This window comes from Lepisma saccharinum, chromosome 4 (genome assembly GCF_977018435.1).
Source record: "Lepisma saccharinum chromosome 4, izLepSacc3.1, whole genome shotgun sequence".
Classification (NCBI taxonomy): domain Eukaryota; kingdom Metazoa; phylum Arthropoda; class Insecta; order Zygentoma; family Lepismatidae; genus Lepisma; species Lepisma saccharinum.
The window spans coordinates 47,471,721-47,492,966 of NC_139232.1; the positions used below are offsets into that span (position 1 = coordinate 47,471,721).

Below are 21,246 nucleotides of genomic sequence, written 5' to 3' on the forward strand. Positions count from 1 at the left end.
CTGTGCTAACTACTCCGCTACGTTGGCCGGCTAAATTTTCAAGGAAGTTTTCTAACTCAAACTCTTCAGCGCGATCCATACTACTGAATTTAAGGCTCGGATGAACCTTTGGCCGACGCGAGCAAAGCCATTTTCGAAAATTCATCTCCTTTCGAAAAAAACGCTATGATATTCCAAAATGTGAAAAATTACTTAGGCTTAGAATTCGTTCTACAGCATTCATGTGAATCTTCATGTGGTTTGCTTCACTGTTGTTTAGATATTCGCAATACTTTAATAGATTTACGTATAGCTACAGAACTATTGCGAATATCTAGACAACAGCGAAAACAAGACGACTTCCGTGGAGCTCAGCGCGCTACGAGTCCCGGGTTCGAATCCAGACTTAGGCTTGGCTGTTCTTTGTGAGTGTCCGTTCATAAATTTCCTCATATCATCCTCATCTTTACGACTAGCCAAACGTAATGCTTCTGGATGCAAGGCTGAAGTGCACACCCATAGATTCAGGCCACCAGTCGCCACTGCTCCAAAGGATCATTCAAGGCTCAACCAGGACATGTGTTTCATTGTGTTTGTTCTTTAATTTTGCCATTCGTCCTCGTTGCAATTCACAAGAAATATAATGCAAAATAATGCATCTACATTTGAGAATGAATAAATATTTCAAAAGGATAGTTTTTTAAAGTTTTTCACCGCATCATATTTAACTTCCGTTTTATTCTTCTCACCTTCGTCTTTGGTACTTACGTTAATGTTTATTATTATGATTAAAACGTAATAAATGTCAGATTTTACATTGGAATTATCTTGCATGTGTGTAAAGAGATAAGGCTAAGTGAAGTTCACTGTTCAAATTTTTGTGACTTTTGGAATTTGTTAAACACAACTTATTTCACGTGCACCTATGAAGTTTGAAGTATCCAAATCTTAGTAATGACTACAACTTTACTTTCACAAGGTCCACAATAAAAAACATGTTTACTTCATCGACAATAATTTATTTAAATACTTACTGACATGTTTGTCACCTTCGTCTTTGGTACTTACGTTAATGTTTATTATTATGATTAAAACGTAATAAATGTCAGATTTTACATTGGAATTATCTTGCATGTGTGTAAAGAGATAAGGCTAAGTGAAGTTCACTGTTCAAATTTTTGTGACTTTTGGAATTTGTTAAACACAACTTATTTCACGTGCACCTATGAAGTTTGAAGTATCCAAATCTTAGTAATGACTACAACTTTACTTTCACAAGGTCCACAATAAAAAACATGTTTACTTCATCGACAATAATTTATTTAAATACTTACTGACATGTTTGTCTTTCATTTAGCAAAGAAAAACAAGAACAGCCTAAAATTGGCCACAGTAAAAAAAAAATATAAATGCCCAATGTAAATTCAAATTACAAATTAATATAAATATAATCGAATGTTATATTTGGAATGATTTTACATTGTGCAGAATTTCTTGAATTACAAACATCAATTTTTTTAAAAAATTACATGAAATATTTGTTCTTGGAAAATATCTTATTTTTTCTTGTCAAAAAAGAACGTTATGTCTTAAATGGAATTTCTAACTACAAAAATCCCTGCCAGACATTTAAAAGTATAGTTTATTAGAGTTTGTGCAATGCTGTGACAATAGTCAAAGACAGTTTCGCTTGAAACAAAAGTAGTGTAGAAGAATGAATTAATATTCATCTCCTTCATCTGCCTCGCCCTCGACGGAGTCAACACCAACCTCCTCGTAGTCCTTTTCGAGGGCTGCAAGATCCTCCCTGGCTTCGGAGAACTCTCCCTCCTCCATTCCTTCCCCAACGTACCAGTGGACGAAAGCACGCTTGGCGTACATGAGATCAAACTTGTGGTCAAGACGTGCCCAAGCTTCTGCAATGGCGGTGGTGTTGCTCAACATGCAAACCGCACGCTGCACCTTGGCCAGGTCACCTCCAGGCACGACGGTGGGTGGTTGGTAGTTGATGCCTACCTTGAACCCGGTGGGGCACCAATCGACGAACTGGATGGTACGCTTGGTTTTGATGGTGGCGATCGCCGCGTTCACATCTTTCGGTACGACGTCGCCACGGTACAGCATGCAGCAGGCCATGTACTTCCCGTGACGAGGATCGCACTTGACCATCTGGTTGGCAGGTTCGAAGCAGGCGTTTGTGATTTCTGCGACCGTGAGCTGTTCGTGGTAGGCCTTCTCTGCGGAGATGACCGGTGCGTATGTTGCCAGAGGGAAGTGGATTCGCGGGTAAGGAACCAAGTTGGTCTGGAATTCCGTGAGGTCCACGTTGAGGGCGCCGTCGAAGCGAAGGGACGCCGTGATGGAAGAGACAATTTGGCCGATCAGTCTGTTGAGGTTTGTGTAAGTTGGTCGCTCGATGTCCAGGTTTCTTCTGCAAATGTCGTAGATGGCCTCGTTGTCCACCATGAAGGCACAGTCTGAATGTTCCAGTGTGGTGTGCGTGGTCAGAATGGAATTATATGGTTCCACAACAGCTGTAGAAACCTAAGATGGAAAAGAATATGTGTCATCTCCTTCCTTTGATACATATAAACTTATTATTTGTACAGTCGCCCACAGAGATACGTATACGTAAATTGTTCATCACTATGCTCACTTAATTTGTTGCATGCACTGGATATTCTATACCAAGTTCAATGCAACGTACAATTCTATGCAAATTTAAGAATTTATGCATAAAAAAAATTAGTGATGAATAAGTTGTGGACGACTGTATAATGTTTCTAATATTACAATTTTCTCACACACAAAGCATATGGATTTGTATCGGCTATGTGCTCATGTATCATATAACATACAATAATTTACACTGTACGTTTGTATACTACTATTACATATAAAATTTACAGTACGAGTAAACTAGAGAGTATCTCTGGTGAATTCTGTAAAGCATAAAATGCATTATTGGATTGCTGCCACCTATGTAAGTTTTTGCTATAAGTGTGTGAAAATATTTAAAAATATCAAATTCCCCTCCCATTCTTGATAGGCAACTTAAAAGTAGATGTTCGTAAATTTCTATTTATCTAATCGTGAGTTTAACAATAACGAGATTTGTATATCTTAGATTGTAATTGGTAATAGATATTTAGTCAAACAGTAAATTGTAACAAAACAGTCTTACACCCATTAAATCAATATTTAATGGATATGAAGTTCTCAGTTCCAATTCTAATAACTATATAAAGTATTTTAGTACGTATTTCTATAAATGCATGAGGTAAACAGCCGGTCTACATTTTCTTTCCAGAGACAGAAGTTCTCGAAATGTTTCTACAATTCCGACAGACAGATTCTAACATAGAGACATGATTAAAAGAACAAGTAAAAGCTCCTATCAAGCAGAGAATGAAACCATTTTCGGTTGAGGAAGCAACGGGTACTGGAAGAACTTTCCTTGCACGAAAGTGGACGTTCTATCTTATCTGTTTCAATTCATTATTGCCTACTATACTTTTGGTTATGAAACTATGCAGGTTAGATGTGAAAAGGAAACAAGTTTGATTTAATCTGCCATCTGGAAAGGATTCCCAGTTCATGGAAGTCAATATCTCTCAGGAACATGCTTGAAGGTTTTTATTCGGTTGTCAACCACGTCATCTGCAAGCGACATAAAGCAATGTCTCGGTTGGTTGGTCCCATCGTCAGAGTGCTGTAATAATAGGCTCAGAGTCGTCGCTTTATCAGCTGCAGGATTTCCACCTGACAGGCTCTGAAGATGTGTTTTTCCACGTCTCTACACAAGTAGACTCGGTGGTTGTTGTTATGGTCAAAGAGCTACACTAACCGCAAATAAACTCAAAACAGCGTGACTTGAAAGTGGCGCGTTCTCGGTTTCTAGGAATCCAGGGTGACATGTCGGTTTCAAAATGTCGAAGAATCATTCCTTGAATGTTTTATCCTTACACTGTCTTTGATTATCTTGGAAATTGAAAATGCCATAGCTCTTGAGCTCTTTCTCCAAAAGGCTTGATACAATAAGAATAAATATTACATTTTAACGTCAATTAGATTTTTAAATTTGTTATTTTAGCAAGCATTTTCTTAGATAAGTTCAAAATTTTTGTTGTAATGTGTACCTAGGTATTCTAATTATCACGCAGATCAATGGGTTTCTGCCTTAAGACTGTATTAAACCACCTACGCTATTGTCCCGACTTATCTTAAGTTATTCATCATTTATTCACTGATTTGGCTACTTTACGTCAGAATTGGTAGACCAACGTTCTGGTAACCAGTGAGTATCTGTAATCGCGCCAGAAAAAGTAAGAAGGCACAGGGGGCGGGAATATTTTCGGGGTGCAATGCCATTGAAAATACCTCTAAATGCAATATATTCAGGCGTAAAGACTAATTTGCTTGCTTGATGGGGAAGGGGTGGACTTGGCCTTCTCTGCCTCGTTGGTGTTGTCACTCTTAAAATTAGATGAAAGAATGGAGGTTCATAGGTAGGATGCTACATATTAAGGATCCCGGTCATAGTCAACATGGTGTGACACCATAACCTAGCGTAGAGAGAGATTCAAGCATGCGCCAGGAGCATGGCCGTCCGCAGAATTTTGTCTTGGTGAAGGGGAGAAGGCAGAAGTTCTCAAAGTGAGCGGATGTGAGGGATCCATATCCCAACCATGTTCCCCCATCATTCCCCAAAGTAGGCAAGGCAATCCCCCCCAAGCTGAGAATTTCCACTTGGAACAGAGTAAAATTTTATATCTTGTCATCCAGTCATAAAAACCTGATATTTTACATTTTATTGTTTTACAAATCATAGAACTGAAATTCAATTTTAAATACCTTAGCGTTGTAAAGTTCAGTCGAGTCAATGGACATTTCCACTCAATTTTTTTTACAACAATTTTAAAAACTACACCCTGGAAAAATGACCCCTGCAAGTTCTCGTGTTTCTCTGCGTCCAGTTTAAGGCAGAAACGAGACTTCCAAAGTTGCGAGGCTAGCGTTGCGCTGAAAACACGCCGCCGCCATGTTACTACGTCACTTCTTAGGGAGAGCTCGTTTGTCGTCTGCTTCGAGCGTCCAGTTCCGGATGGGTAGCCCACGGTGAGCGAATACGTGCAGCAGTTTTACAAATCGGAGCGATAGGAGAAAGGAAAGCTATGCTTTGTAATGATCATTCTCCTATGAAATATCCGTGCTGCTCACGTGCAAGATAAATGAAAGGGTTCAGCTGCGTGTGTTCTCAGGCCATGCGAAAAATATTGCTTATAAAATTGGTTGCTGACCATACACTCAAAAATATTTTTTAAACTTGTATTTATCGATGTTTACAGTAACGTATGTAGTGCAAAATAGGAATTTTCACATTCTTCACTTTATTTATAAAGCCTATTTAACTTTCTCTTCCATAAAGCAATTTCAGTTTGTGTTCCATTTCTGTTGCGAAAATTATGATCAAATATTTTTGTGCAGATAAGAGAAAATACAATAAGAAGATTACATTAGTTGCACAGTACATATCTATACTTAGTTTATGTATAATTATTACAAGGAAATAATGTGTATAACCATGGGCGTATTTAAGGAGGATTCAACGGGTCCAACCCCCCTCTTTTTTTGGTTCACTAAAATTACCAGTTTCCTTGTTCGATCCGCTTGTTCATAAAAAAATTCCTTCGCATTTATTTCATTCGCTTAAATTAGAGACGTATAGGACGGGATACGGATGAGAAGGAAATTTCAGTAATTCCACACACCAGATGGGACTGCAGACCAATATCTGCAAACTTCCTGATAGTTTCGGAATTTCTGCGATAAGAAACTGCATTGAGTCTATCAAATCAGTTATTTTTCCCCCTCGAATCATATTAAAGAAATTTGGTTCTTAAAAACGTAGTGACACAAGATGAACAGAAAAGTATCAATACTTCGTGACTACAAACACATAACTTTGTCGGGTCCAACATCCCCGACCCCCATGCTCCCCAACAAGCTTCTGGCCAGCAGTGTCCTGGATTTTCACTTACGAAATAAAGCAACCCTAATCATACCAAAAGTTGATCCATCCCTCACCCCCGTGAACTATATATACGCCCATGTGTATAACAATATCCCATTCTGAAATGGTACGATATAATTATTTTGAATTTTGTACTGCAAAAAAAGGAGCCTCATCTCGTTACCCTGAACGCATTAATTGGTTGGTTCACAACTTCACCACTAAGGATCCTATCGAGACGAGACATGGCAGCCTTGTTCTCGTTCTCGTTGAGAGTTGTAAATGTCTGTCTCGTGTTTATTTGTAAATGTCTCATTGACAGTCTCGTCTCAATTTATAAACATCCGTCTCGATTTGGGAGGGCAATTTTCGTTCTCGTCTCAAGTCTAGAAAAATATAGAATTAACAACGTATTCAGAGGCTTATCATTATAAACACAAAAAAAAACTTCCTTAATATTTTTTATTATTATTATTATTATTTGTCTCCTCGTTTCGACGGTACAGCCCTCGAAAACTAAATATTATCCTGCTTATATATGCAAACCAAACTGCAGATTCAGAATTACCAGGAATGAACTGGCGTTGTAATTATTATACACAAAATTCATGATTTATCTGAGGAAGTCGCATGTTCCAGATTTGACTCTCGACCTGGGCATGACTGTTTCCTTGTGAGTGACATTTCATTGAACTGGAAATTGTTACATGGTAGGATGTTTGCTCGAGACTTTGGGGACAGCTAGGGGGTGCTTCTATTGTTAATGTTAGTGTTGCTCACGAGACGAGGCATGTTCCGTCTCGTCTCATAAAAGGAGATGGGACAAGTGAATGTTTTCGAAATGAGATGGGACAGAAGAAAAAGTTCATCTTTTATCGTGGGAGGTTGGGTGATACTTAGATTGTGCAGTTGTGGTAGTGTGTGTGTGTGTGGGGGGGTGTACTCCTGCACCCCGACTTCGAATACAGCTTGTAGTTATTCATCTTCATTGTAGCGATTAGCCAAAAGTGGGAAGAAATGTGATGTTAGAGATGATACATAATAAATTAACCATGCGTTCTCATCGTGGCGGTTAAACAAAGAACGGAAAAGCGACGTAAAAATAGGCTAAATACAAAAAATTGCAATATATATATTAACTGAAGAAAACTGTCATTTACTGCAGGAAATTTAAAAACTCACCGTACCTTTTTATACCGTATCACCTCTTATATTGCAGAAATTGGCGTGTAAACCAATGTGTTCTAAAAGTATTATCTTAAAATTTGTGAAGAAAATATTATGACGAAAATAACTGTAATTCCAGAAAAGGCATTCCTATAACATTAAGTTCTTGCCAGTCAGAACTAACCTATGTATTCGCAATGAACAAGGCTGTTCACGTGTTCAGCCATTGACTTTTACAAGGTTTGCTTAGTCACCCTAATGGGAAAACCCTCTACCGAGTGGCTGAATTATAGTAAATACTACTATGCTGCTAGGGTATAATTCATCTCCAAGAAATGGAGCACAGATTTTTGCACTGGAAGTTGTAAGATACTTGTTTTACACAGTAACAAGTGAATTTTCTGTCGCTTCCGCGGCTCATGCTAAGTTGACGGGACAAGCAGAAGCCCCGCCTGCACGCATTTCTAAGTGATGACGTCAGAGGACCTCCTGTCTGTGGAGAGGACGTTTTCAAATCCGTGACGTAGTAGGTGAATTTCAGCGGTGTTTGAAGGCGTGTTTCTCGAGAACCGAAACAAATATCGCCGAGATGTTTTGCACATCTCATGTTTGTGTAAAATGTAAAATGAATGGATTTAAAACGTTTTTTATGTCAAAGTGGAAATGTCCATTTGTACTTTTTCATGCTGCACTGCACGGATGTTTTCACGCTAAAATTTTACCATTCGTATTATATGAGGTTTTCCCTGATATCTAAGGGGGAACAAGTGCCGCTGGTCCCCCTCTGCGGGCGCCCTTGACTACCAGTGACCTATGTTTTTCAGGTAGAATGACGAAACAAAACACTTTATTAGAAAGGAAATTGTAAAGCACGTTTGAAAAATTACCATATGAAGAAGGGATATCAAGTTATACCATGCATATATTTGTAAGTTAATAAATTATATCTACAGCTTGTTTACTTAAAACTTGATACACCCGCACATGCAGTCGTCTGTAGCAGATAAAGGAAGAGGGAGGTTTGAAGCATGCGTTAGGATGATCTGATGTATAAAGGGTGCGAAATCCTTGGGGGGGCTTTTCCCTTGGGGGGTGCTTTCCCCCAATGATTCTCTCGTTCTCTTTCTCTTTCTGCCTCTATCAATAACAATTTATGCACAATACAAGTGAAACGAAATATAATTATGATATCTAATTTATTTATATTAATAAAAAGCCGGAACTAAACAAAAACTTATACGTATAATAACCATTTCAACTATTTAGTAATATATTGACATTTTCGACCAGTTGGTAAGTGAATTACTGTGTTACTTATTAATATCTGATACATATGAAAGTAACGAACGATACCTTCATACCTGTATATATGTTTTGAAATATTTTATAATTTACTTCACAGATAAATTCATGACATGTGTGTGTGTGTGTGTGTGTGTGTGTAAATTAAGATTTTCTTCCCCCACTAGTTTTAAATGATTTCCTACCCTAACTAACCGTACACCATATTAAAGTGTATTTACTTTCCTGTAGTACTAATCATGAACACTGTATCGTCTTGGTATTTCAATGTAGTTTCTGACCCTAAAAAGAAAATAAAGTATCTGATATTTAAGACTGTCTTCCTCACCTGTGGGGCAGGGTAGATAGAAAATTCCAGTTTGCTCTTCTTTCCGTAGTCAACGGACAGGCGTTCCATGAGAAGTGACGTGAAGCCCGACCCGGTGCCTCCACCGAAGGAGTGGAAGATGAGGAACCCCTGGAGCCCCGTGCACTGGTCGGCAAGCTTCCGTATCCTGTCCAGCACCAGATCCACGATCTCCTTCCCGATGGTGTAGTGGCCCCGGGCGTAGTTGTTCGCAGCATCCTCCTTCCCCGTGATCAGTTGCTCCGGATGGAAGAGCTGGCGGTATGTCCCAGTTCGAACCTCGTCTGGAAAAACACCGTCAAGGAGCCTTGAGATTGCGTTCAAAAAGTTTGCACGATCCTATAATATACAGGGTGGTCCGAATGTCTTGTTACCACCTGCAGAAGTCCAGGTCAGTATGGGTTCCACCATTTTCTTGACACAAATAAATTGTCCGCAAGTCTTGTGTGAGATTATTGTCTGTCCCGATTGGTCCTCTTTGATAAATCTTTCAGTGAAATCACATTGCACTTCCCTTATTGTTTTACCTCGTCTGGAAATACACCGTCAACGTTGGAAATGGTGAGAAATAATGTTTGCATGGCCCTAAAATATACAGGGTGGTCGTTAGGGTGTCTGAATACCATGCTAAAGACCCGGGTTCGATCCCCGGCGGGGGAGAACCGGAATCTTTTTCACGTGTTCAAGTGGCTCCGGCGCCCACCCAGTGTCGTAGAAAGTGGGTACCTGGAGGAAACTCTGGAGGGTAAAGGCGGCCAGGATCATGGTGCTGATCACATCACCCCCACCTTCGGCCATGATCTCCACACCCCTTATACACCTTCATGGCGTGGTGCAAAACACAGGGGAGCACTTTACTTTACTTTTATATTGTTTTACTGGTCTATGTATCGTTTCGCTCTGATAACCACCTGGGGATAACAAGACATTCGGACCAGCCTGTAGGTATACAATGTGTGCCGCCGTACAACACCAACAAGCGTTCAAAGCGTGTAGAAAATATAAAGACAAAAACTTTTTCTGATAATGTTCTTTCGACATTACAAGCCCTCGAAAAACTGCTTTCTCTATCCTGTATATATGCGGACATACGCCACAGATTCGAACGTGTCCCAACCTTTCCAGTTGCTTTGATAAACATCTTGCATTAATTTATATTCCATAATCAATATCATATAAAGAGACAAGATACTGCTCTGTTCGACACAGTTCTGAAAGTTTCATGGATGTCTGAACAGATGACACACAAACGGACATAGTTTCTTCCACAATCAGAGCTCATTTATGTTAAATTTTGGGGGGGAGTATACAATTCCTTCACTTTGGGAGCAGATTCGGACAAATAGTAAAATGGCGTGAATGAAAGAATATATTCTGGCAAATCAATATTCTTATGAAAATAATAATTGAATTGTTGTTGTTTATTGAATCGTTGTTTATTAAATTGGTTTATTTTACTTCGCTTTTCTGCCACTTTTGGATAATCTCGAAGATGAGGATGAGTGATGATATGATGAAACTGATGAAGGGACATTTACAAGGAACATCCATGCCCAGGCCAGGATTCGAACCCGGGACTCCTGGCATCGTAGCGCACTGTGCTAACCAAGCTGTTTTCACCGCAAAGCACTAATGAAACCGCTTCCAAAGAAAGAAAGATTGACCTATCCGAAATATGAAAAAAAAAATAATGTAAGGAGAATACTGTTATGGACATTAGATGCGACGTGGCATCAACAAAACACTACATTCAAGTCGTATAATTACTGCAGAAAAAATGAATGAACTTTCACTTTATCTCTGTGTACTTTGACACGAAAAAGTTTTGCCGTACGTGTCATGCCACGTGACATAGCTACCACTTGAAAACGAACCACAATAAAAATGCACACAGGAGTGATGTTTTTATGTAAGTTTTTCAAGTGGCGTGTCATACATGCTGCATGTATGCATACGTGATAAGAAATACTATGAGAAGCTTTAATTTATAGGCCTGTATTAATTGCACATGTAATATAAAGAAGATTTTCGATAACTTATCATTTGTAGTTGACAGTAAGATAAAATATGTGCTCGAGGATCAACACTGAGACATGGTATTTTAATACCAGTAATAAAAAAAACCGTTAAATAATGACTCGCACAAACCACGTATATGGACGAACCACGTGGACTTGAATTGTATAAACTATGTAAGGTTCTGGAATGAATTTTAATACTTGTATTTTGGGTCAGATAAGGGAAAATATTTTGAAGCTTTTCCTCAAAACATACGCTAATAGTTTTCCAGCTTGCTCACACTAGCAGGCAAATTATACAGTGAAACTGCGATTTTACTACTGAAGTTAGTCTTACCAATATTAATATTCGTGAATCTTAAATGCCAGATTTGTCCATCTCCGTGTTTATTCCCCTTGTTTTGCATAATATGCAGTTTAATAAACTAAAACGAAGCCTCAAAGAGCAATTACAGGCCCATATTTAAGGGTGTGGGTTTGGGTTTAAAAACTCCGAAACTTCTGGCATGTTGGATTAATGCAAGGTCAGACACAAAAATTGGCAACTCATTTTTAAATACTCATTGAAAGGTTTACAAAAATACAACAGGAAGACAATGCTGAGAGATCCCTTCCTTAAAAGAACCGAACCAGAATTTTCAAACCATTAGAATTCCTGAAACATAGGTTTTATTCTTGGAATCGGAACCCACCAGCGGCCACTCCACTTTAATTACTGGCCGTCTTCTTTCCAGTGTTGTTCCTAAATTGGACTGAAAATCCCCAAGACTCCTTTCGACCCTTAAAATTCCTGTATCATTAGGTAAGGCATTTTAATACCCCTTTGACAAGTGTTCAAAACCTGGAACCTGTGGATTTGCAGCGCATTACACCGCTCCTCTACCCCCCCAAAAAAACAACAACAACAGAATTCATATTTTTCATTTCCCCACCAAGCATCATGCTAATTTGAAACGTACCGACTACTGTTGGCTCGAGGTCAACAAAGACCGCTCGAGGAACGTGTTTGCCAGCGCCAGTCTCGCTGAAGAATGTGTTGAAGCTGTCGTCGCCGCCACCAATAGTTTTGTCTGAGGGCATCTGTCCATCGGGTTGGATCCCGTGTTCCAGGCAGTACAGTTCCCAGCAAGCATTGCCGATCTGGACTCCAGCCTGTCCGATGTGGATTGAGATACATTCACGCTGTAACAAATGAACAAGAACATTATTATCAACTTCGAACAGTTGTTGAACATTCTCAGAAACACCACTTTACCCAGAAATGACAGTCCCATGGTCTTCAACTTATTGCATTTTTGGCAGGAGAGACAAGTTCTTGTTATTAGAACCTTCAGCTCAGAAGTACAAGTATACTAAATTGGTTAAGGAATTCGGTTCACTTTACAACTAGTGTGTAGTAAAAATTCAATTAAATCCCAGAAGGCGGAACGGAACAACCCTTACGTCATTTTTTCGTGCCATTCCCAACTGTTTCCTGTTGACAGTCAACACCCAAAACATGTATTTCAATCAGGAATGAAAACTAGAGATTTTTGCATTGCATCTACGGTGAGAACACTATAAATTTAATCAATAATAATAATAATTTAGATTAACAATATTATTAATAATATTGTCCTATAACTAGTGATTCTGGAAGTAACTTCATAAAACTATCTCCAAAAACACGCTTGTGTGCATCGGAATTTTAAACATGTAAATTTGGAAAATGAAACGGGCGTAGACCCCCACACAGGGTCGGAATGTGACAATCCCTGAAAAATCAAACACTGACGATATCAAGTATGGGGGTTAAAGGACCGTGGTGTTAGACACATCATCTCGACTATGGCCGAGAATGTTATCTACATCTCCTATGTGCCTTCCTGGCAAGATAATATGTACAGTGGGAAATTTACTCTTTCTTTATTAAACTATTTGTCGACCTTATGGAGTAGTTAGCACGCAGTCACACTGAAAACTTTACAAAACTAAAATTGTGTGTGTGTGTGATTCTAAGTATCTTTATTCCAGCTATTCCATGCTGCATAAGAATATAAGACATGCTAGCGGTAATACTCGTACATCTGATCAAATCATTAGGTCGATAATATTTCGTTCTCACTTCTGCACAGTCAATGAAATCAACACAAACGAAATATCCGCAACGATGCGAAAGTGAAATATTATAAATTTGAACACTGTTCAGTGCATAAACGGTATTAAGACAATGCTACTTTAAATTCCCGTTACTTAACAGTATGGCAGCCAGTTTGCTACTGGGAACCGTTTCTATCCTTTCTCTTCGGTTCTCGGCATCAAGAGCATCACGCATTTCTTGGATGTTTTTGTTGTGTTCGGAAAGAGCATTGTTCTTTCAGAAGCTTTATATCCTGATGAGAAAGATCAGCCATCGCGCTTTTCACATCATTCCCCACATTCTCACACAGAAACTAATCTCCAGATCATCACTGCCTACAAAGTTCCTTACCTTTTGCTGGTTCGCTGCAAAACATGCCTACTCCATGTGCAACGGCGAGGAATGTGGAATTTCCCCCGGAACAAGATAGAAAATGTCTGGAATTGAACTATTTGTCACTCTGGAGAACGTTAAAATATTTTTAAGATTTGAAGTTGATTCTTTTTAAGTCCACTTTGTGCATGGTTAGGCTAATGGGGACTGGACCTTCAGTTTAAAGTGGGATCCGAACTAGGTACAGTGTGTACAAAAAAGAATGTCCTAGTTTTAAATTGTTATAACTTCTTGTAGAATACGTGAACAGTGTTCATTCAGTGTTCATTCATGACTTGAATGTTTGAAATTTTGTTGTTGTTCATTAGTTCTCCGTTATCCAGGTAGGCGGCGCTGGCGTAGCAAAGGGATAGAATAGGCGACAGGGACATGTTAACACACACAATGTTCGTATTTGGGGGACCGAAAATCCTCACGAGTTCGTGCAATGTGAAAGAGACTCGCCTAAACTCAATGTGTTCTGTGCAGTGTCTTGAAGTCAAGTGTATGGGCCGTTCTTCTTCGCGGAAGAAACTGTGACAGGGGTAAACTACCTTGATATGCTTCAAGAATGGTTGTTCCCACAACTTCTAGCAGATGAACCAGAGAACTTTATCTGGCAACAAGATGGTGCTCCCTCTCACTGGCACACTTGTGTGCAGGAATGGTTAAATGGTGTGGTCCCCGACCGCTGGATTGGTCGTACTGGAAAGAATGACAGGGCTTGCTTGTCATGGCCCCCCAGGTCACCTGATCTGACCCCTTGTGGTTTTTTCTTGTGGGGTTTTATAAAGATGCTGTATACGTACCTCCCCTTCCAAATGATCTACCAGAATTGCGCCGCCGAATACGATCCCGGGTTCGAGTTCCGGCCTTGGCATGGACGTTCTTTGCGAGTGTCCCTTCGTCAATTTCATCATATCAACACTCATCCTCATCGTCGTGGTTACCAAAAGTGGCAGAAAAGCGACGTAAAATAATCTAATTCAATTAATCAATCCAAATATATCCTCCCCTATCCCGAAATACTAATATTAAATAAAGACTTGTAGAAGTCTTCTTTTTTCTTTTTGCATAATATGAAGTTTGTTTGTTTCCATCGAACATACGTGAATATAAGGTTTCGAGTGGAATGAGTCAGTTTTGTATTGGTGTCTGAAAATTAATACATATAATATTAATATACATAAACATTATAACCAGGAACTTCATTTTTTTTAACTGAAACTATCGCCCTTTTTGTTATCTCAAGAAAATTGCATGTTTCTATTTATTCGACATTGTTTTTAAAATTTTTTAAAGATACAAATTTTGTGGTCTTGAACTGTGAATATATGCGATCACATATCATCGTTTTAACTTTCCGTGTAATTATTATTCTACCTATTATTCCTTAAGTATTATTACAGTCGACATCTTCGTCAGCTTTCAAGGCTTTGTCCAGAATTATTATTTATAGATATATGCGTGATATGGCATGTGTTCTTTTCCTATCGTGTTACGAATGCCGGATGAGATTACGTCAGCAATAATTGCAGGTTCAGCTTGGTCTGCTTATAAATCATATTCCACGCCTCGCTGTTTTCCAGAAAAAAATCGTTTCCATCCCCCAGAAAAGCGTGTGACGTGTTCGTTATCTTGGCGTCAGAATGGCGCTCGATTGAGAGAGGCGAGTCTGTTTGTTCATTACTCAACCGCTGTTCTGGGAAGGCTTTGTCGCCAGCAAATAAATTGATGGCACCGCAAGACGCTTATTATGACGTGTCTCGCTGCATAAACCAAACTTTTCCATTAGTTCATGTCCGTCAGGGAAGGCCGTACAGAGCACGCGAGATCTCCGTACGCAATTTCATGGCACCTTCGATATTTCAGAAAGCTTTGTGTTGTGCTGTTTGTACAACAGAGTTCAAGCGCCAGATCAAATATTGATTTAGTACGGTTAGTGTCAAAAATGTTGTTACATCCATTCTCAAGGACAGGCAACCTTCATTTCACTGCAACACACAATGTTGCCTACCACGCAAGGATAGGGTAAACATTGTAAGAAGAGGCCATTTTATGTACAGATTTCTTCTTATGTACCAGCACTCTTTTCACTGACCTCTCTACATTTCAACTAGTTCCTCTGTTTTTGGTACCCTTTACAAATTTCTACTTAAAAAGGCAGGAAAAAGATCTGATCTTTTGGATACAACTTGTCAAAGATGTTAGCAAATCTTTATCCCATATCACTGGACCACAAAAAAGTGGTTTGGACATTAATATTTTGGGAAATTTCTTATGGAGGAACACTTTACACACATACCAATAAATGTTACGTCATTCATTATTTTCCTTGCAAAGTAAGTGAGCGTTAGCCTATTATAAGACATTAACATTTAAAGAATCATTTCATCACCAGCATTTCTGCGAAATGATTATCTCAAATTTAATTTTTACTTTTCTTAAATTTAAGTCGTTTTTACGCGACTATGGAGATGAATAGATAAAGTGGTACACATTTATCACCACCTCGATAACTGAGCGCGTTGAGTGGTCGACTCAGGATTTTACCATAGCAGCTTCTTGTCCAATCAGCATTCGCTCCTAATCGTCACGATTCACTTATAGAGGTAGAAAAGCGGCGTACGTGCTGGGACTCGAATATGGAACTTTTGACGACAATTAATTGATTTGGTTTATTTTACATTGCTTTTCTGCCATTTTTGACTAATCGCGAATATGAGTATGAGTGATGATATGATGAAATTGATGAAGGGGCACTCACAAAGAACACCCATGTCCAGACCGGGATTCGAACCCTGTGCCCCCGGCGTCGTAGCACATTGTGCTAACCATTCCGCCAAGTAGGTCGACTTCAGGTAACGACATCGTGAACAACCGTTCAATGTGCTTGACCAGAGAGGAGCACTGGTTCCCGCAGTAACGATATCAGCTGTCATACACTAATTAACATATAGAGCAGGACTGACTGTAAAGGTTCAAAACGTTTTTAAACTCTCCCCTAGTGATATTCAACAAGCACTCTCTGAAATTTCACAATCAAATAAGCCTATCTTATATAATACCTAAAAGGATGAGAAATTTTCCAAGGGGCGTCGCAATAGAGATTTAAAACTGAAATTAGATATGCTGAAGTCCGTGTGACTTGTTTACCAGCCGAGTGCTCAGTTCGAATCATTTGACATATTAGTTTCATTATTTGTAACCACTATCGGAGCTAAAGAAAAAAACATTTTACTTCTTTATATTCACGAATAAGCAATTGAAATTATTTAAGCTTCCTTCGACGACATTTGACAAATCAGGAAACGTCAAAATATAGGACAAAATGAGGAACAGTAACATTCAGTTTATTTAGTTGACACGGCCGCAAAAACTGAGATAATAATAAAAAATAAACAGATGTATTACACGAGTAAAAGACAAAAGTAAGAATATACATAAAAAAAATGGAAAAGTAGAAAATAAAAGTGAATAAAAGAGTGCGGAAGATAGAGAAAATACAAAGATAGTAGGAAAATAAGCATAAAATAGAAAAGAACAGGATACACCGTAAAAGGTTGTCTGGAGAAATGATGGTCTAAGACCGTTAATTTCCGCTGATATCCAACTACCGTAAAAAAAGAGACCATGACCGTTTTAACTGTTTAAAGTTTTAACTGTCATTACTTACTAGTTAACCTAATTTATGTAATTTTTATTATTCCGTTTCTAAAAATATACGTACGGTGCACTCAACTGCTCTTTAGAATAATGATCCATCTACACGCCTGGTATAAAATTCAAACTTAAATATACGGTTTCGTTCTATTTTTGTAAATTGACAAAGAGATTTACATTTTGACGGTAGATTATTGTAAATTTTACTGTAGCCTGTAACAGACGTGAAAGCGGCAAAAATTATGTAACATCTGAGTACAATTGACAACAGTACATTTGTTTCTTTGCCTAAGCAAGAGCCGTGTGAGTGGAGAAGTCATCACAGATAAATTGTTGTAGAACTAATAGAAATCTTTCCCGTCTGATATCATCGCCAAGTCATCTATTCGCGCACGTTATCTTCAACACAAAAAAAGGTGACCGCGGTGGCTCAGTCGGTAACGCGTCTGACTACCATGCTAAAGGTCCCGGGTTAGATCCCCGGCCGGTTCAAATCCGGGAACTTTTCTAACGATGGAAGCGGCTCCGGCGCCCACCCAGCGTCGAATAACATGGGTACCTGGGGGAAACCCTGGGGGGGGGGGGTAAAGGCGGTCAGGGGCGTGATGCTGATCACATCACCCCCACTCACGACCGGATCAAGAAAGTAAGGGGCGTTACCCCCACACCCCCTATACGCCTTCATGGCGTGGTGCTATGCACAGGGGAACACTTTACCTTTTTTTTTACCTTTTACCTATCTTCAACACACGTTTCTACTCCTTATTACTTAGAGACTGGATAAATACTTTGGCAAACGAGGAAGGAACACTTCAAACACTCCTTTTCTTTAATTAGACGTTATGAAATTTTCACGTTCACGCCGGCTTAAGGTGCGAAACGACTACACGCCCACAACGAAGAAACTTCAGCACTTCCAATGTGGAATTCTCGCTCATGATAATCCACAGGTGTGCTCGGCAAACAAGAAATTCTTGGAGAAGATAAATTATGAAGTTTTTTTTTCTTTCAGCAGTACAAATGTGTATTTGCCTCAATTCGATAAATTGCATTGCTCTTGCATGTCACTCAGGACATTCCACATATGTACTTGGGTAGCGGCACGACAAAATAGCCCTGTTCCGATAAGTATACAATATGTACAGTACATTTGAAATAATAATGAAACATGTACTTACTGTTTACAATAGATGTTGAAAGTGGTCACCATTAACCTGAAGACACCTTTACGTGCTGGATAACATGTTTCGCATGACAGCTTGCAGTTCCGCATGTACATTTTGTATACTAATCGGAACGGCGATAATTTTTCGTGCCGCACACTGTAGACGATAACCTTATCCAACCTTTCAATAGGTCATTGGAGACACGGTCGTTATACATTATTTGAGGTGAATCATGCATTCAGCTTGATTAAATGGTATTGATCATTTTCTATCAGTAATCGATATTTATAAATCATACAACCTGCACTTTAAATACGCGTAAAATTTCATAATGTCTCTAGCAGAAGGTTTTTTAATTTTTGGACAGCAAGCTAGAACCGGAATGCAGTGACTATTTCTTGCTTATATTTGATATCCTACGTCGCAGCCTCCTTGTCGCACTTCTATAGGACATCTTGGGTTTCTTTAAATTTGACACTACTGAAATCCAGGAAGTTAACAATGAACTAAACAGTGCAAAAGTAGGAAATATCGAGCAGAAATTCATAACGAAGCTGTAAGGTATCTTAGTATTTATATCCCCACATTCTCTTAAGAAGAAAAGTTTCTAGCTTTATACATCATAACCCTATTTTCAGTAAGGTGGCCATAGTTAAGCTCCTAGGGCAATTTACAAATCTCCAATGAGAGACAAATGTATTAAATTTTAAGAAAAAACTCTTATAACTAACTAGCTGATTACCCAGCGTTGCCCGGGTATTTATTTATCCCAATCTTGTATTAGACAGGAAAATAATGAATTCTAACTAAAGTGTAAAATGCAACTAATTTTAAATGTGATCGTGAATGTTACCAATTAGCTTAGCGACTCCGAAAACTATGGATTCGACACTAATCTACGTCATTTGTGGCATTTTATTTTTCACCCCTTCACCCCCCCTCCCCCCATGCCGATAGGTGATGAACTTGGAGTTGAACGGCATTGGGAACGACTCTGAAAACTATGGATTCCACACTAATATCGGGCGTTTTCGCAAGACAAAGTCATATCAGCCTGAATGTTAGACAACCCGAGAAACACTATCGTTGTGCGGGATTGCATAGAGTCACGGATGTCTGTTTGTGCGGAATTTAATATCGGTCGTTTTCGATTATTTGTCCATGTCACCACTTTCCACTCCACCTCTAGGAGTGCCAGGGGTGACTTACACCCAAAGTAATCTTTCCAGATTGCAAGTGATACGTGTACCAAGTTTGGTTGAAATTGATCCAGGCGTTCGAGAGTTATGCCGGAACAAACACACACATATACACACATGCATCTATTTATATATATATTAACAACATGTACCACATAAATATTTTGTAAAACTGCTTGTAACTTTAAAAAAAAAGATAATTGCAAAACCGTTACAAGTTGTTTCCAAGGTGGCCCACTGCTTATAGTTTCGATGTTGCTTGTGCTCAAGAAAACCTATTTATTCATGTTTATTCATTTTTTGTAATTTATTATAGAAATTGTTAGTCTCAAACTTTTGATTGGTGACATGAATTATGTACAGTAACACGCATAACCGACCTCCGTGGCGGAGTGGTTACTTATTGACCGACCCTCGTTTGTAGATTCCTCGTATGGATTTCAGTTGTCCTAACATTGGGGAACATTCCTGGAAAAAATATTTTCTGTAGTATTTAATTCCGGGTTGGAGCAAAATTTTAGCTAATTACACCCTGATAATTGTCTTCGAAATAAATAAAAGAAACACTTCCGCAAGATATTTTATCACTGAAGGATTAATATATAAACCTAACATATTCATAACCTTTAGTGATTCATGAAAATCTGTGCAAATTTAACATTATTAGGTAACTTTTAATAATAAAACTTATTTTAATGTGAAAGAAAAGTGTAAATTCCAGAGGCGAGTGCAACCTGTTCCCAAGGTGGCCCGCCATGGGCCTCCTTAGGAATTCGCTTCTGGACTACATTTTCAACAAAAATAGGTATAGTTCCTTTGACACAAAAAACATTTTTACAATGTAACTATGTGATCAAAAATATAATTAAACGAGCTTTCAAAATATGTATAAAATATTAACATTCGTTAATTTCAAGGACGTACACACACATTTCTTACTTACCTTAAAATAAAAACGAGAACTAATCTGCTCAATCCCTGATACAATAATTTACATAAAATGGCTGCTGGCAGCCCCAGACAGTTCGTTTTCTGCATAGTGCACGAGAAGGGGACTGGGTACATTGATGTAGTGCCATTTGTTAACTTTGTTAAATACTAATGTGATTTTCTTGAAGTGGGCCACATTGGGAACTATGGCCATCTTTGGCTCACCTACCTTACTGTATTTTAAGATATTCTGAAAAAAGGTATTTGAAAAAAACAGTAACAGGTTTAAAATAGTACCACGTCTGCTACACGATATTGATCCGAAATATCATGATGTATTAGGGATTATTCGAAGTCGTGTATATAAAATAATCCGGGACTCGACAGCCCTTGAAGGGCCTAGGCCGATCTCCCGACTACCAGACTCCCTCCCACAATCCTATCTAGAGGTGTGGAGATCTTCAACCGGTAATGGGGTGACGTGGGGTCAGGATGTCGAATACCCAGCCGTTATAGATTTCCGAGACCGGGTTACGCTACTCACACGTAGCTCCAAATTTCCTCACGTTGGTGGATTGCCACCGGTCCTATACACAGGCTCAGTGACCGAGCACGTTACATTGTCGGTTTTCGATCTCGCTACGAAGTTCTCGGGTTCGAGACACGAACTAGGAACGAGCGTTCTTTGTGAGTGTTCGTTCATAAATTCCATCTAATCATTACACATCCTCATCATCATGATTAGCCTAAAGTTGCAGAAAAGCGGCGCTAAATAACAAAATTACAATTTAGGTTGATCTCCTCACTGGCTAATCCAGTACCACTCTGACTTACGTGAGGATAAAGAAAGAAAAAATCGTGTTCAAATTGACCCAGTAAACAGAAGTACAGGAGTCCATAAATTAATTGAGAACCTGTACGTAGAAAGCACGGCGCGGCTAACTGAGGATAAATGAAGAAAAATGTTATTTC

General features: G+C 38.9%; 1 protein-coding gene across 1 annotated transcript in view; it reads right to left on the reverse strand.

Moving 5' to 3' along the window:
• Nucleotides 1-1,286: 1,286 nt before the first annotated feature.
• Nucleotides 1,287-21,246, reverse strand: part of LOC145986449 (tubulin alpha-3 chain) — a 38,037-nt gene continuing 18,077 nt past the window's right edge. Inside the window, exons 2-4 of the mRNA XM_083120476.1 lie at nt 11,785-12,007; nt 8,790-9,091; nt 1,287-2,523 (exon numbers count right to left, since the gene is read on the reverse strand). Coding sequence (XP_082976602.1) covers nt 1,699-2,523; nt 8,790-9,091; nt 11,785-12,007 — 1,350 coding nt within the window. The 3' untranslated portion in view covers nt 1,287-1,698. The remainder of the gene's footprint in view (nt 2,524-8,789; nt 9,092-11,784; nt 12,008-21,246) is intronic.